Source organism: Pezoporus flaviventris, unplaced genomic scaffold, assembly GCF_033815535.1.
Source record: "Pezoporus flaviventris isolate CSIRO_AGI_PZ_B2104156 unplaced genomic scaffold, CSIRO_AGI_Pfla_v1 ptg000457l, whole genome shotgun sequence".
Classification (NCBI taxonomy): domain Eukaryota; kingdom Metazoa; phylum Chordata; class Aves; order Psittaciformes; family Psittacidae; genus Pezoporus; species Pezoporus flaviventris.
The window spans coordinates 163,595-178,931 of NW_026893004.1; the positions used below are offsets into that span (position 1 = coordinate 163,595).

Consider the following 15,337-nt stretch of genomic DNA (forward strand, 5'->3'; position numbering starts at 1 on the left):
TGTGGCAGCTGTACCTAAAACTTGTCCCAGAGCAAAGGGGCTGGTTTGTGCTCGTGCCTTGAGCAGGCTGTCTCCTTCATCATGTCTTCCTTGGCGCTGAGCTGGGAATTACTCCCGCAGAGTAGTTCCTGAGAAAAATTCCCTCAGGGGCTCTGTAAATGGGCTCCCCAGTTTGGTGGTGCTCTCCTATGCACACCTGCCAGGTGATTTCAATTGCAGCCAGGCCCTCTCCTGAATGAGCAGGGCAGCCATGGCTGCGTGGGGAGACGGAGGGCTCTGACTGCAGTTTCAGTCTGAACCTGGTGTCTCATCCGTGGCTGCTTGCAGAGGGAAGCCCAGGTGTCTGGATGCTTTTCCAGGCGGCATCCCAGCTGGGTTTGTTGGTGGGTGCTGGATTCCTGCCTGCTGTGAATCCCTTCGCTGTGCTGGGAATGTGCCCTTCCCGCTGCCAGCTTTGCCTCCTGGCAGGCGAGCCACAGTCCGGTGAGGATGCAGGACCTGTTAGTGGGCTCCAGCAGTCCCATGGCACCTCCAGTCCATGCAGGTGTTGTTCCTAGGGGGCTGAGTGTGTTTTAAGGCTGTGGAGAAAGCATTTGCATTCTCCAGGGAGACCTTTAGGGATGCAGAAGATGAAGTGACGGAGCGATGCTGCCTGACGAGTCTTGGTGACTGTGTCTCTCCTTGCCCACACCAGCTGGGATCTGGGCTCAGGACGGAAAGCCCTGGCTGATGCCTGCAAAGGGGCACAGAGAGCCACTGTCTTTTGGGGGCTTGTAGCCCCCCATTGGTGTCTTGAGTTTGACAAAATGCACTGGAGCTGGGGCTCTGGGTGGTGTTTGGCCCTCTGTGGACCCAGCCGGCTCTGCCCTGCTTGTGCACCAAGCATAGGAGATGCTGGTTATTTTCTATGGCTCTGTCACTTCCTGCAGGATCCCTTTCATGGTTTTGCTGCTTGTGTCATCACTGAGATTTTGGCTTGTCTTCTTGGCGTGCCAGGCTCCTCTCTGCCTCACAGCCCACACGATCCACTTGGCCATCCTGTTCCAAACATCACCCTCTTGCCCTGCTGTTGAGCCGCCTCCAATCGCCGACCCCATGTGCCTTGTCGAGCTGCAGCCTCACCCATCTCTGTCCTCACAGATCCACGTGAAGCAGCAGGACTGCACTGGCAGCCTCAGTCAGGGTCTGAAGGTGGCCAAGATGAGCCTGATGGACCTGGCAGGCTCAGAGCGAGCGTCGGTCGCCAACAGCAGGGGAGAGCGGCTGCGGGAGGGGGCCAACATCAACCGCTCGCTGCTGGCCCTCATCAACGTCATCAACGCCTTGGCTGATGCAAAGGTAATGCTGTTTCCCACATGGCCCTGCTGGGCTCTGGCTCCCTGGGCTGGCTGAATGTGAGTGGTGTCCTCAAGTTTCAGTGCTGCTGGTGCTGTGGGGTGAGCGCATCCATCCCCTTGTGACTCAGGGGTAGGAGCTTAGTGCCCGGGGGCCAAAAGCTGAGCAGATCCTGGCTCTCTTGCTCCAGGGCAAGAAAAGCCACATCCCGTACCGGGACAGCAAGCTGACACGCCTGCTGAAGGACTGCCTGGGTGGCAACTGCCGCAGCATCATGGTGGCGGCAGTGAGCCCCTCTGTGCTGGCCTATGAGGACACCTACAACACGCTCAAGTATGCCAGCAGGGTCAAGGAGATCAAGCTGTCGGTGAGGAGCTCATGTGGTGGGGGTGATGTGTTTGTTGTGTGTGTTTGGGAGCTGCTACTGGATGGGAGGGAGTCTGCTGCATGCTGGGGTAGGTGAGTGGGAGCCTTCCTTCTCCAGCGTGAGTTTTCCAGCCCTGGGGGTGCTGCTCTGGGCAGAAAGCAGCTGATGGAGCTGCAGACAGTGTGTGCCCAGGCTTCTGCTAAAGCTCCCCAGCCCCAAGCCTAAAAAGGCTTGTGACTGTGGCAATAGGTCCCTGAAAACAGATTGTGTCTGCTGCAGCCAGCCCAGGGCTCCATGGGGACCCTGCATCCTGGAGGAGGCTGAAGAGCTGCCCTGCTCCGGTGTCAGGAGAGGGTATGTGCTGCCCCAGTGCTTCTTTAACCTCTGTCTCGTCCCTGTCTCTGCAGCTGAAGAGCAGCACGTGCAGCTCTGACTCCCACCTCTGTGGATATGTGGAGATGTGTGAGCAGCTGAAAGGGAAGGGGAGATGCTGGTGGGGAGGACAGGGCTCTGTCTTTAGCTGTGGTCTGTTTGGGATGCAAACCTCTGAGCTCCAGGGGTCATAAAACCATCTGAGCAACAGAAGATCCCTCCTTGCAGGTGGCAGAGCTGCGGGCAAAGCTTCGTGCTTATGAGGATGGTGCCCGAGTGGCGCAGAACCAAGCAGCAGGGCCACAGGCTCCTTCCAGCGTGAGCCCAGTGGAGCTGCCCAGGTGAGGCTGGGGTGAAAGGAGCAACAGAGCTTTTGTGTGTGACCTCCTGTGGTGTCCCCTGCAGGGTTTTAGTGCTGGTGAGAGCCTAGTGCCTGTCAGGAAGCAGAGGAGCTGCTGGTGTGCAGCATCATCTCAACTGCAGCTGGGTTCAGTTCTGAACCTGCTGGAGCAGAGCACACAAGCCCCAAGGGAAGCTGGGTTTCAAAGGCCCAATCTTGTGTTTGATCCATCCCAAGACTTCTCATGCAAAATGGTGCTTCAGCAGAGGATCTTCTCTGGCTCAGTGCCTGCTTCTCTGGCTTCTGTAGGTTGGAGGAAGCTGTGCCAAAGCCATGCTTGTCCCTTGATGATGAGGGGGAGGATGAGGGAGAGCAGCAGGAGCTGCAGGCTGGTTTTCCTGTTCAGATGCAGTTGGAATCGGAGGGCGAGGTGAGAGAAGGGATGGGCAGCACAGGAGGGCTTGGGGTGATGAGCAGGGCCCAGAAGAACCTGGGGCTCAACGGTGTCCTAGTGGCAGCCCGATGCCTCCCGCATCAGGGTCCTAGTGCCCCCCGCTGCCTCCTCCCTGTCAGGAGCCGGTCCCAGTGCCCGCCCCCCTATAGCGCCGGAATCAGGGTCCTAGTGCCCGCGCGCCGCCTCCCGCAACGGTGGCCTAGTGGCAGCCCGATGCCTCCCGCATCAGGGTCCTAGTGCCCGCCCGCTGCTTCCAGCAACAGGGTCCTAGTGCCCGCCCGCTGCCTCCTGCCTGGCAGGGACCGGTCCCAGTGCCCCCTCCCCAGTAGCTCCGGTATCTGGGTCCTAGTCCCCGCCAGCTGCCTCCCGCTTCATGGCCCTAGTGCTCGCCTGCTGCCTCCTGCCTGGCAGGGACCGGTACCCCCCCCCCCCCCCCCCCCCCCCATAGCTCCGGTATCAGGACCCTAGCGCCAGCCCTCTGCCTCCTGCAACGGGGTCCTAGTGCCCGCCCGCTGCCTCCTGCCTGGCAGGGACCGGTCTCAGTGCCCCCCCCGCCATAACTCCGTGCCACAGAAAATATATGTTCTCAGTGAGAGATCAATATGATCAGACAAAAGCCATTTTTTAAAAAGCCGTAACTCCTTTTGTAGTATTTCTTAAATGCACGTACAGTGATCTGGCATATTGTGATTGGATACATGTCTTGAAGACCCTTAGTGACTAACATATAATTGGTTAAGCACAGGTGTGAGAAATTGACCTCAAAAGCTTGCCAACAGTCCACAGTTCTTATTAACTCGGTGAATTCCAGCTTCGTCTTATCTTGCTTGTTTAGGCTTCCTCGGGCCTCTCATGGCTTTGCTGTATCTTTCAGGATTATTCAGAGTTTATGTACCAATTATTCATTCTCCTGTGAGAACACTGCCTCCACATCTCCCCCTTTTTGTTTTATATATGTTTTGGGTGACCCTACTTGAGCAGGGGATTTGCCCTAGATCATATCTCCAACATATGCCAACTACAGGCTGCTGGGCCTGCCCCTTTTTTCTGCTGTATGGCTCTCTGGTAACAGGGGATGCCATCCTTCACATCAAGGTCTGGCATGGCATGTGTCCCCACCTCCAACAGTGGAGCTAAAGGTTCTTCCTGGTGGCAAACACAGAGGCCAACCCAGCCTTGCCCTTGATTGTGGTAGCAGGCATTTGGTCAGCCTCAGTCCTTGCACCTTGTTGTCAACGCAGAGTTTCACCTGCTTCATCCAGTAACAAGTTGCTACTACTACAGCAAGGCACACACAAATTTACATTAGCAGAGTGCAGCAGCATGTTGATGATGTTGATGGCAGCGAGGGACTAGCCAAAGAAATTTCTTACCAGTGGAATTCTCCCACCCTCTTAATTTGTTCCATTACCTGCTTTATAACACTACCATTGTATTAAAATCTAGCTTTTGCCTTAGCATTTTCTAGCAGCTATTGCAAATTTGCATACTCTAACATCTCTTTTACAAGTGACAAATCCATGCAATACAAGGTGTAGATTCTTATTAGCAACTGACTAGTAAATATAGGTGGTTTTATACACAAAATCACAACCTCTAATAATAGCTACTTTACAAGCACACATATTCAGGATGTTAGTTTTCAGTTGCCCCCAAGTGATGTTTTGCAGTCATTCGTTTTTCTCTTCCTCTATCTCATTCTGCTTGGGGTATTCACAGTCAGCTCCTGTAGCTGAGGCATCAGGTTTTTCCATTCGTCTGTCCAGCTCATGGCAAGGCTTGACAAACTTTGCAGGCAGTTGCCATGGACCTGTAGGCAGGAGGACACAAATATACCCCCTCCCCAGGTTATCAGTTCTTGAGAAGTAGACAGGTTAAACTGCACATTGTTAACTGGCCAGGAGTTTGCTGCATCATTCATCATTGCTTTTTTTTTTTTTAATCCAAAGTCGCTCACCCTACAAACGCCGGCCTGCTCGGCAGCAGCTACAGCAGCCTGCCTGCTTCAGCAGCAACCATTAATACCTCCCAGAAACAATGCACAGATTCTGTTCCTTCATTGTTAACTGACACGTTTCCATGACCTTTGGGAGTTCAAGTCGTGGATGGGACCCCACTCTGTAAGCTGGCAATAAATAAGGTATTACAAGGCCTTTTAGCAAATGGCAATAGAAGTTGTCTTCTCCAGAAGTCTTGGCTTTCTTCAGAGTACCTGGTAGGAGATTCAGTCCCCTCTTCCACCCAGCCTTTCTAGTACTAGCAAGTTAAGGAACAAGGCTTGCACAAGATCCAAGGTGCACACAGTTCAGGTTTGAAGCTTTTAGAGCACAGGATTAGAAGGGGTGCCAGTACCATTTTGATTTGATAATCCAATGCATTATGCTTCGACATTCCACACAGGGAGGAGCTGCCAGGCTCATTTCCCCCCTCAGGCACTTTAAAACCAGGATGAATTGCAAGGGCATATGTATTCAGAATAAGAGTATAAGTTGTGTTTCTTTCCGGAGGCGTTTGATACATTATACTGCTATACTTTGAAGGGTATCGTTTGTGATGCCTTCCCAGTGATGCCAGAAGCTTCCAAAACATATGCTTAGGTGCCCTTTTCAGTATTTCTTCTCATCTAAATCAATAATTCAATGTGCTGGGTCTTTCCTATCCACTAGGAGAAGATGCACAATCTGGTAGAAGCGCCTTTCTCAAGTTATTTGCAGTAAACAGTGTATATTTCCCCATCTGCATGCCTTCAGGCCTTCCTTCCTCATAAAGAAAAGGCAAATGACTTCCCAGAATGCTTAGACAGAAGTGTTCACCAGCAAACTATTTTCTAGGTGATGGATTTGCCGCTCTGCTGTAACAACCATCTGAACAGAAAGCCTTTTACTGAGGCTGAGATTGGCATGCACCCATTGAAAGCCTAAAGGAGAAGAGCATCATGGCTTGAGAGGTCCAAAAGCAGTACAGGAATTTAGGGGGAAAGCAGTGTTTCAGTTAGAGCCCATCACCCCTTGTCCTATCACTGCAGTCCCTGATGAAGAGTCCCTCTCCAGCATCCTTGTAGCCCCCTTCAGACACTGGAAGCTGCTATGAGGTCTCCACACAGCTTCTCTTCTCCAGGCTGACCAGCCCCAATGTTCACAGCCTCTGTCCCACATAAACATGCTAGAGCACAGAGTACTATAATACAAAGACCATACCAACCCAGCTACAGCCTTTCCCAGGTGTATCAGAGTACCTGTCCCATGAGAGGTACACACCACCCCCCAGACCACCTAAACTACAACAAAAAGGTGTTTTGATCAGAGCTCTGTGGACTAGGATGAATTCAGGGTTAAGGGTGATGCTGCTTCCATGCATAGGCTGGCTGCTCCTGCCTCTTCCCAGAAGAGGAATGTGCTTCTCAGAACACTATTAGCAGCCTAAGGCAGCCCTTATCAAGCTTGGGTTTACATCCAGCGTGGGCATCCTCTAAGTCACACATACAAAGCTCCCTCCCTTTGCCATTCTCCCTTTTCCCCCGCACAAATGCACTTCTGTATACACATCATTTTGTGTCTCCCAGCCATCTCCCACTTGGAATGAGGGCTGCACTTCCACGCCAGCAATACTGTACAGTGTATTTACAGGGGAAATGATTATTAATGTCTATAGTTTGTTTCCCTATTGGCAGCTGGCCCTTTAATTACAGAGGCAAAATGCAAACAAAACACTTGTTTGTGAAGAGGGAGACAAGAAGAAGTGTTTTGTCCCGAGGTTGATTAGATTCACTGTTTTAAAAACACCATTCAATTAGACCCATCGAGTGGAGGTTCGGGGAGGCAAAATCAATTACCCCCAGTGGAACGCAGCCAGGATGCTGCGCTTTGCTTTGTGACAGTCCCAAGGGCCCTGAGATCTGCAGTACCTACAGGTGGTCAAGGTCTCCTGCTGGTTCTCACTGAGAACGGTCACTTTTAGGGGCAGCCCACCCCTGTTTCGTGATGTGTTTTAGGAAAGCTTCACACCATCTTGTTCTGCACCTGGCTCCCCACTGTGCCAGGGTTTTCCTTCGAGACCTTCCCTCTAGGAATGCAGAAAATTCACCCCTTGGTGTTCACGTTACTGATGATTATCTACGTTGTAGTTGATCTAGATTGGAAGAGAGAGCAGACTCCTCCCAAACCCCACACACAGTTGCTGGTAGTACATCTGTAGTTGTAATTGCACCCTTTTCTCTGCTGCGACTTGTCAAGTTCCATTACAAATGGGTATTGTACTCATACAGCGTTATATCCCATGTTCTATTTTATACCTGAGGCCAGACTAAATGTTCATCTTTCAGTTACCTGTGTTCAAGACCTCCATTCTTTCCTTTTTAACAGGATGTTATCCCAGTAAAAGCAGCAACCCTGCATTTTTGCAGGCCAGGACTCAAAATCCTAGAGGACTCCCTCAGCATCTTCCCTCTCCTCTGAGGATGCCGAAGCCCCACAGTAGCCAAAAGCTGGGAGTGGTGCTAGTTCTTACTAGGATTACCATCACACACAACATTAACTATGAAAACAAGCAGAGTTAATAAGTGAATTGCATTCAGATACTCAACCCACAGCCTTTTCGCCTGAATATGTCTCATATGCAGCTTCCTTCTTTCTGAAAGCCTCTTGGATGCAGGCCGGAGCACTGACCTGTTAGGTTATTCTGGTCACCCCCTCCATCCTAGCCTCTTTGAGGCTCCAATCCCATTACACTACAAGACATAGAATGCAAAATCACATCCTACATGCTGAGCTATGACAGCTACATACATATGCATCCCTAACTAAGTGTCACTCATCTGCCGCATAACTGGTGCCTTTGGTCATGCCTTTCCATCACTCAGTGCTGCACTGCACTCCTGTCACATACATGCTTAGTGTTAAACCTAAAAAGAACCTGCTTCTTAGTCATGCAACATAAGAGAGGCCAATTAAACACAGGGATAAACTGCTATCCAGGATGTCCCAGCCACTAGACACGTTATCAGTACTTCAGCAGTGCTAAAGACTCAGTCCAGTCAGTTCTGGCATCTTTGTGTAGTTCAGCACAATGTAGTCAACAAGAGGCAAAATACAGGTTTGGTTTTCACATGCAGGCTCAGCACAGACAGATTCAAGTCTTGGACTGCATCACCTTGACAAAGAGAGATGTGCAGAACTCATGATCCTGGTAACCAGAAAAAGGGCAAGAAAAGTACCCAAACAGTGCTTCCAGTTGCCTTGTGGTTATATCCCATCCTCACTGCTTTCTTCTGAGACCTACAGCACCTTAACATTGCTCCTCTATTGCCGAGCTCTTCGATCCATATAGAACCAGCAAAGCAGCTCCAAACAGACCTTCTTCTTCAACCATCAACTTCTTGTGCAGCTTCCTCACAGGCTCTGAAATCACAGCTGATCTTCAGCCTTCCTAATGTCCTCATGCAAGGCTATTCATTCCCTTGCTGTCTTCCAATTGCTTAAATGACCTTCACAGGGCTTTGGGCAGCTTAAACCTGTGCTCACCCTGCTCACCAGTCAAGTATCCAGGCGTATAGCCCTGTACAATCCCAAAGGACTATATGCTTGGAAAATGCACCCGGAATGAGTGAGGAATGAGAATGACTTTTTCACCAGTGCTAATTTAAATGAGCACAGATCTATCCCTACCAGCTTCTCTGGTTGATGCTAAAGGGCCACCAACTCCTTTCAATAGTGTGGGCAGCAATGCATTAGGGAATCTTAGTTAAACTCAGAGTGAAAATGAGGGGTTTGATGAGGCCTTTTTGCCTCACTCCTCCTTAGGAGCATCTCAACCCATGTGAAAGCTTTTCTTAGCTATGGGTAAATCCTATTTCCATCACCTTGAGAGCTCCTTCATTATTCCACTCCTTTCAGGCATGCGGATAGGAAGGGTTCCAATCCATTTGTGGTGCTGTTGTTTGTGACCAAGTCAGTGGGGCAGCACTATGGACCTGTCAAATTAAAGCACATTTTCCCCCTATTTCAGCTTGCTATGGATTGCAAAGCTGCAGATGTAACTCCCCAGGTAACTGACAGGAAAAACCCAGCATGAAGCTGGGGCTGTACCTTGCAAAGCTCTCTGGAATGAGACTCGTGGGGCTTTTAAAGTCAAAGAACATCTCGGCACTGGGCTGTAGTTGAGCTCATCTAAACAAAGGTCAAATGAGCTGACCCAGTGGCTGCTTGTGGTTTGTCTCAAGTCTCTCCTCAGTCATCTCGAGAATGCAGGAATCGGGATTTTTGGTCCTGTCTGGAGGCTGGCAAGAGCTCTAATTAGAAGCCAGGCCATGAGATGGTGGATTCTTGGGACTCCTTTCTAGTCCTGTCATTCTGAAATGGCCACTCTAAAATAATGCTGCCATAGTGATAAGAATAATGCTGCCATAGTGATAAGAATAATGCTTTTATTGTTGTCCTTATGGTATGTTTGCCCTTACAATTAGTGGGTATTTATGGATTAGTTACAGCTGAACATCACTAAAAAGAAGACAAAAGGACTCAAAAACCCCCAAAGAACTGAGCAATCTCATGGTTTTCTCCTGGCAACCCATGAGTCCAGATGAGAAGGCAAAAAGGGAAGAGATGTAGCACATCAACCACCTGTATGTGGGGCATCAGGACCTGCATTTCTGCCACCTCCTTCTCCTTTTCACCATCTATTAGAATAAAGGATTTAAAGCCCTTTCCATTCGCCATTCAGAATGCAACACTTCCAAAAATCAGGCTTATATATATATATAAGTATAGTATATAAGTATAAAGTATATAATATATATAGTATGATATAAAGTATATAACAAGTATATAATATAGTATGTAAGTATAAAGTAAGCATCCACCAGTCACAGGTTTGTCCTAAAGGAAAAGGCAAGTCTGAGATACAGAACTACTCTCTTTTATTCTAGATACGGTTCCTTTTGCCTTGTGAAGGGTTTAGACTGGTCATAGAAATACCTATGTTGCAGACATGAAGCTGAGCACAGATTGCACCTCAAGTGGTTCATGCTGATGACTGGAACAAGGGAATCAAAATGTGTCCCTAAATTTCAACTTCTGACAGTTTGGGTTCAGGTGGGAGACACCAAATCCTGGAACAGAAGAGGGAATTAGGTCTGGAATCTGCTCTGGTGGATAAGTCCCTGGGACAGTGCAGTAGCAGGAGGGAATTAGAACCAGAATGAGTCTGGTTTCTGAGCAACCTCAATTATCTGTTAATGGCCCAGCATTGCATGGGCAAATGTGCTCTAAATTAGTCCAAGTCCCTCTCCTGTAATATCAACCAAGCTCATCGGATGGGGGACATTTCCTGCAGGCAGGGTAAATAGTTGAAAATGCTGAAAGCTTTTTTTTGCCATCATTTCCCTCAAACTTCCAGGGCTCAGAGTGATAGCTTTAGTGCCAAACGATCCACTGCTGCAGCAGCCGGAGGTTACAGATGGCCTTGGTAAAAACCCCCATAAAGTCTATGGGCAACAGGCAAACAGGAGAGAGAAAGCACTTGCAGACAAACACTTCAGAGAGGATCCTGAATTAAAGCAGAGACACCCGGGAGCAGGGCAAGGAAGCTTTTCACAGCCATTCATTAGTTACTCATTACTATCAACTATTAGTTGGATAGAGAATCACGCACATTCAGTTCCAAATGGGGTAGCTGAGTCAGCCCACTTGAAGTGCATCCATCAGAGCAGGGAAAGAGCTGAGCAGGCCCCAGAGGTGGCACAGAGGCAGATGTTGCTGCGTCACTGATGGACAATGAATGAGTGCCTGATCTATTTTGAGTGCTTGATCCTATTTTTGCAGACATTCACCCTCAGTGCTCTGCTGCTGTCAGGCTGCTGCACTGCGTAACCTTTCTGCCCCCCGCAGGTCTGTGTTAATCCAGTTTGGATGAGGAACAGCACACGAGCCTCCAGCTATATGATTCCCAGCTCCCGCTTCCCACTGTTCCCTGCCCTCCATCCCTCATCCCCATCCCTCCCCATGGACCAGAAAAAGAGGTGAGCATGCAAAGCATCCTCTCTATGGGAAAATAAGGCAACTTTACTGAAGGTCAAGCCACCTGCAAGCGATGGCACTCCTCAAGTCTTCTCCCCCCTTAGAGCCTGCAGCAAGTCCTGCATCCGAGTGATGAATTCCAACAGCACCCGAACAGGGAAGTAGCAGAAGCCACTGATGCTCGAGGCCGTGGGCGCAGGCATTGTCTCCTGGACGGGGGTATGGGAGACGTGCTGGTGGCTCCATGTCGGGGGCATCGCGAAGGCGGCCGCGGAGCGGAATGTCCTCAGCTGGTAGAGGATCCACTCATGGAAGTGCTGCGTCGAGGTGTAGACCCCCGGTCTCTTGGCCCTGGCGCAGCCGCGGCCCCAGCTCGTCAGCCCCACAACCCAGTAGAAGTTGGCTCGCTTGTCCCGGCACATGAGGGGACCGCCGCTGTCACCCTATGGAGGAGAAGGAGCGGGGATGGGGATGGGTCGCCATGGCAATGCCGGAGGGGACCACCACTGTCAGCCTATGGGGATGGAAGGGTTCTCCTTCATCATTTGGGTGTGGAGAGGGATCTTCAGCATGAATTGGAGCCATAGGATGAGGGCTGATGGCATCCAACTGGAACAGGGGAGTTTGGGTTGGAGATAAAGAGAAGTTGTTCCATATGAGGGTGGTGGGACACTGGCATGGATAGGATGGAGAAGGATGGATGGGGCTTGGGGCAATCTGGTCTAATGGAAGGCGTCCCTGCCCCTTGCTTAGAACTGGATGCTTTAAGCTCCTTCCCAACCTAAGCCATTCCATGAATCCATGCTCATGACATGGTTTAGTGGTTGAATCTCAATGCTCTTAAAGCTCCAAGCTCTATGGTCCCTGCGTAGGGATGATGGACCAGGAGCTGGATGCTCTTCTGAAGCTGGGATAAAGGGGGATGCAGAGCAAGGCCCTGCAGATGGGAGAGGAGAAGGGAGCCCCAGTGGCACATCCCTACCTGGCAGGTGTCGATGCCACCCTGCGGGTACCCAGCACAGAGGTTGTGGCTCTTGAGGGCCCCTCGGTACCATTGGCTGCTATTGCAGAGCTTGACATCGATGAGGCGGACCTTGGCCTCCTGCAGGGCTGATGGGGACGATGCCCCTGCTGTGGGGAAACAAAGGGGGTCAGGATTAGGGGGACAAAGGATGGATTTGGGGGTATTGAAGGATGAGAAGCTCAATGGAAGCCATCAACAGCGCCCTATGGCCTGGGCTGCATCCCCTTTGCTCTGCATCCTCAACGTAAGGAGGACATGGAGGGACCTTCAGCGATGGGGCAAGGGGTGATGGGTTCCAACTGAAGCAGGGATGCTCAGGTTGGAGAGAAGGAAACGGTGGGACACTGGCATGGGCTGGATGGAGAAGGCTGGCATACTCCATCCCCAGTCGGAGCAACCTCCAATAGACCTGGATGAGCTTTACCCTCCCTTCCATCCCATTCCATGAACCCATGACCCAGCATTCCAATGCCAATGGAGCCATCGGGCACTCACTTCTGGCTTCCCTCGCGCCCCATCCGCTGACGAAGCACTCGGAGAGCTGGGATTGCCTGAGCGTCGCATCGGGCAGGCAAGCGAGCTGCACTTGGTACCCGCACTGCACCGGCTGGTCCAGCTCCAGCAAGGCGATGTCAAAGCCACCAGAGATGCCGGCGTAATATTCATGGACCACAACGTGCCGGATCCCACGCTTCTGGGTCTCGGAATTGGCCCAAGCCAGGTCCGTGACTCCGACCATCACGAACCAATCCATGGTGAAGCTGGGAGAGAGTGGAAGAGCAGGGATTAGAGCCGGAGGACAAAGGGTGATGGGTTCCGACTGGGAATTGTAGGGTGGAGATAGGGAAGGAATTTTCTGTGAGGGCGCTGGGGCACTGGGATGGGATGGATTGGAGAAGGTTTGGATGCTCCACCCCTGGCAGTGCTCAAGGCCAGCTTGGAGCAAGCTGCTGTATGGACGGCATCCCTGCCCATGGCAAGGGCTTGGAAGTGGATGACCCCAAGCTCCTTTCCAACCCAACCCATTCCATGGTCCATTCCATTCCATCCCTTTCCATTCCATCTCATTCCATGCCATTCCATTCCATTCTATGGAGAAGAGGGGTGGGAAGGAGCAACATTCCTGCTGCTTCCCAAAGGAAAGAACTGCCCCAGCGCGCCTCAGGCTCAAGGGCTGTCAAGTTGGAAGCAGGCTTCTCCTGAGAGCTCTTCCCAGTGCATCCAGGATGGGGAAGGGGACGGGATCGGAGCTGCTCCTTGGCTGTTCCCTATGGCTGGAATCCCTTCTCCCCCTTACTTTTGCCCAACGAAGCAGTGAGCAGCTGTGAGGACCCATTGCGGGGTGATGAGGGACCCCCCGCAGATGTGTGAAGAGCCGCTGGCTGTGGGGACCTGGATGCTGACCATCCATGGCCAGGCGCCCTGCTGCGCATCCACGCCTCCAACGATGCGCGACATCCCGTAGTAATCAGCCATGGGACGGGTACCGCAGGTCCCTCTGGAAGCAGAAGCCCAACGTTTGATGGTTAGGGATGAAGGGCGAGCATTGTCCCACCCTATAGGGTGCTGCAGGGAAAAGGGACCCTATGGGGTGCCCCATAGCTGCACTGTGCCACTGCATGGGGTGATGGCAAGGAAGTGGTGATCCCCAATCCCACCACCCCATTGGTGTGACCATGGTTGGGAGCAGCAGTATCTCCCTATGGAATACCGGGAGCCCCGGAGCCTGGTGCTACTCACCCACAGCTGTCCCAGGAGCCATGCACCAGCCAGGCCAATGCCAGCAGGATGAGGACACGGAGCAAAGCCTTTGCTGCCATTGCTGCTAAGGGTGACACCAAGGAGCTGCCACCGAGGAGCTGCAACCAAGGAGCTGCAACCGAGGAGCTGCTACCAAGGAGCTGCTACCAAGGAGCTGCTACCAAGGAGCTGCTACCAAAGAGCTGCAACCGAGGAGCTGCTACCAAGGAGCTGCTACCAAGGAGCTGCTACCAAAGAGCTGCAACCGAGGAGCTGCTACCAAGGAGCTGCCACCAAGGAGCTGCAACCAAGGAGCTGCTACCAAGGAGCTGCCACCAAGGAGCTGCAACCAAGGAGCTGCAACCACCACTGTGCCCAAAGTGCAACTGCCCCAGGGATACGGGTGCTGGATGCAGGTCCCTTGGTGCTGGGGCTGATGTCATAGAGATGCAGGTTCCATGGGGCAGGTTCCATAGCGGGGGGGGAGGTGGGTCCAACGCGGGGTCCATCAGGGGTTCAGTGACGGGGGCATGGGGACATGGGGGTGGTTCTGATGGGCTTGGGGTGATCTGAATCCTTATGAGATGCTCTGGAGCTCTGTGGAATGCTCTGGAGCCCTGTAGGATGCTCTGCTTGTGGGATGCTGTGAATCCCTGTGGGATGCTCTGAACCCCTATTGGATACTCTGCTTGCGGGATGCTTTGAATCCCTATTGGATACTCTGCTTGCGGGATGCTCTGAATCCCTATGGGACACTGGAGCTCTGTGGGATGCTCTGGAGCCCTCTTGGATTCTCTGAATCCCTATGGGATGCTCTGCTTGTGGGATGCTCTGGAGCTCCCTTGTGCCACTAGCTCCTTCCTAAGATCCATACACCAGAGAACATCCACACTGCAGCACAGAGGTGTGGGATCATGGATTCATGGAATCACAGAGTCATGGAATGGGTTAGGTTGAAGGCATCTTAAAGCTCATCCAGCTCCAATCCCTGCCATGGGCAGGGACACCTTCTATAGAGCAGGACGCTCCAAGCTGCATCCAACCATGCCCGCTTTCAGGAACACCCCACAAACCCCATTCCTTCTGCCCCAATCCCTTTCCAATCCCTTCTTTTCCCCAAACACCCCCCCTCCCCCCATGCCCCCCAAATTCCATGGATTTGGCACCATTTGAACTCCCAACTCCCCTCCAAAGATGGCTTTTAACAATAACCTGGGCCCCATTCCACCTCTTCTTGGCCCAAAGCAGAGGCTGGGAAGCTGCTTCTGGGGCAGCAACCATGTCCTTGGATCCACGCCTGCACAGAGGCTCCTGCTGCCGGATCCCACTTCCAGGCTCTGCGATTTAAGGACAACCCCTTCACCGCTCCTTTCCCCCCAAAACCCGGGATTTTGGGTGCTTTCCAGGGGAAAAAAGTGGCGGTTTTGGGATCAATGTGGGATAAATCCTCACCAGGGAACTTGCTCACCAGGGAAAGTCGCTCACCCTACAAACGCTGGCCTGCTCGGCAGCAGCTACAGCAGCCTGCCTGCTTCAGCAGCAACCATTAATACCTCCCAGAAACCGCACTTTTGCATTAACCCTTTCATGTCTGAAATGTTAAATTGCTACCCGTTAAAAACTTTTACATGAACCCGACAACAACAACAAAAAAATACACAGAACACCGTCTGCCCTCAACACACACACACAC

The 15,337-nt window shown here is 51.8% G+C and overlaps 2 protein-coding genes and 1 long non-coding RNA gene across 3 annotated transcripts in view; 2 read left to right on the plus strand and 1 right to left on the minus strand.

Annotated features, from left to right (window-relative positions):
* The window catches only part of LOC133263769 (kinesin-like protein KIF18B), a 31,002-nt gene extending 20,269 nt beyond the window's left edge, over positions 1–10,733 (plus strand). The window contains exons 7-12 of the mRNA XM_061443646.1: positions 1,141–1,338; positions 1,526–1,702; positions 2,110–2,180; positions 2,299–2,415; positions 2,724–2,844; positions 10,686–10,733. Coding sequence (XP_061299630.1) covers positions 1,141–1,338; positions 1,526–1,702; positions 2,110–2,180; positions 2,299–2,415; positions 2,724–2,844; positions 10,686–10,733 — 732 coding nt within the window. The remainder of the gene's footprint in view (positions 1–1,140; positions 1,339–1,525; positions 1,703–2,109; positions 2,181–2,298; positions 2,416–2,723; positions 2,845–10,685) is intronic.
* LOC133263767 (uncharacterized) overlaps positions 1–15,337 on the plus strand; it is a 159,434-nt gene that overhangs the window by 24,377 nt on the left and 119,720 nt on the right. The gene's annotated exons all lie outside the window — the stretch shown is intronic.
* Positions 10,964–13,724, minus strand: LOC133263770 (acrosin-like). Its single transcript, XM_061443647.1, has 5 exons — positions 13,645–13,724; positions 13,202–13,402; positions 12,400–12,665; positions 11,863–12,008; positions 10,964–11,323 (listed from the first exon to the last, which is right to left on the minus strand). Exons 1-5 carry the CDS (start codon positions 13,722–13,724, stop codon positions 10,964–10,966), a joined length of 1,053 nt encoding a protein of 350 aa, XP_061299631.1.

Bases quoted from the DNA above. Each gene is read 5' to 3' on its own strand.
- LOC133263770 (XM_061443647.1), bottom strand. From the start codon at position 13,724: ATGGCAGCAAAGGCTTTGCTCCGTGTCCTCATCCTGCTGGCATTGGCC. The intron at 12,666-13,201 runs GTAAGGGGGAGA...ACTCTCTCCCAG, and splicing joins CACTGCTTCGTTGGGCAAAA to CTTCACCATGGATTGGTTCG. The intron at 12,009-12,399 runs GTGAGTGCCCGA...TCCCCACAGCAG, and splicing joins GGGCGCGAGGGAAGCCAGAA to GGGCATCGTCCCCATCAGCC.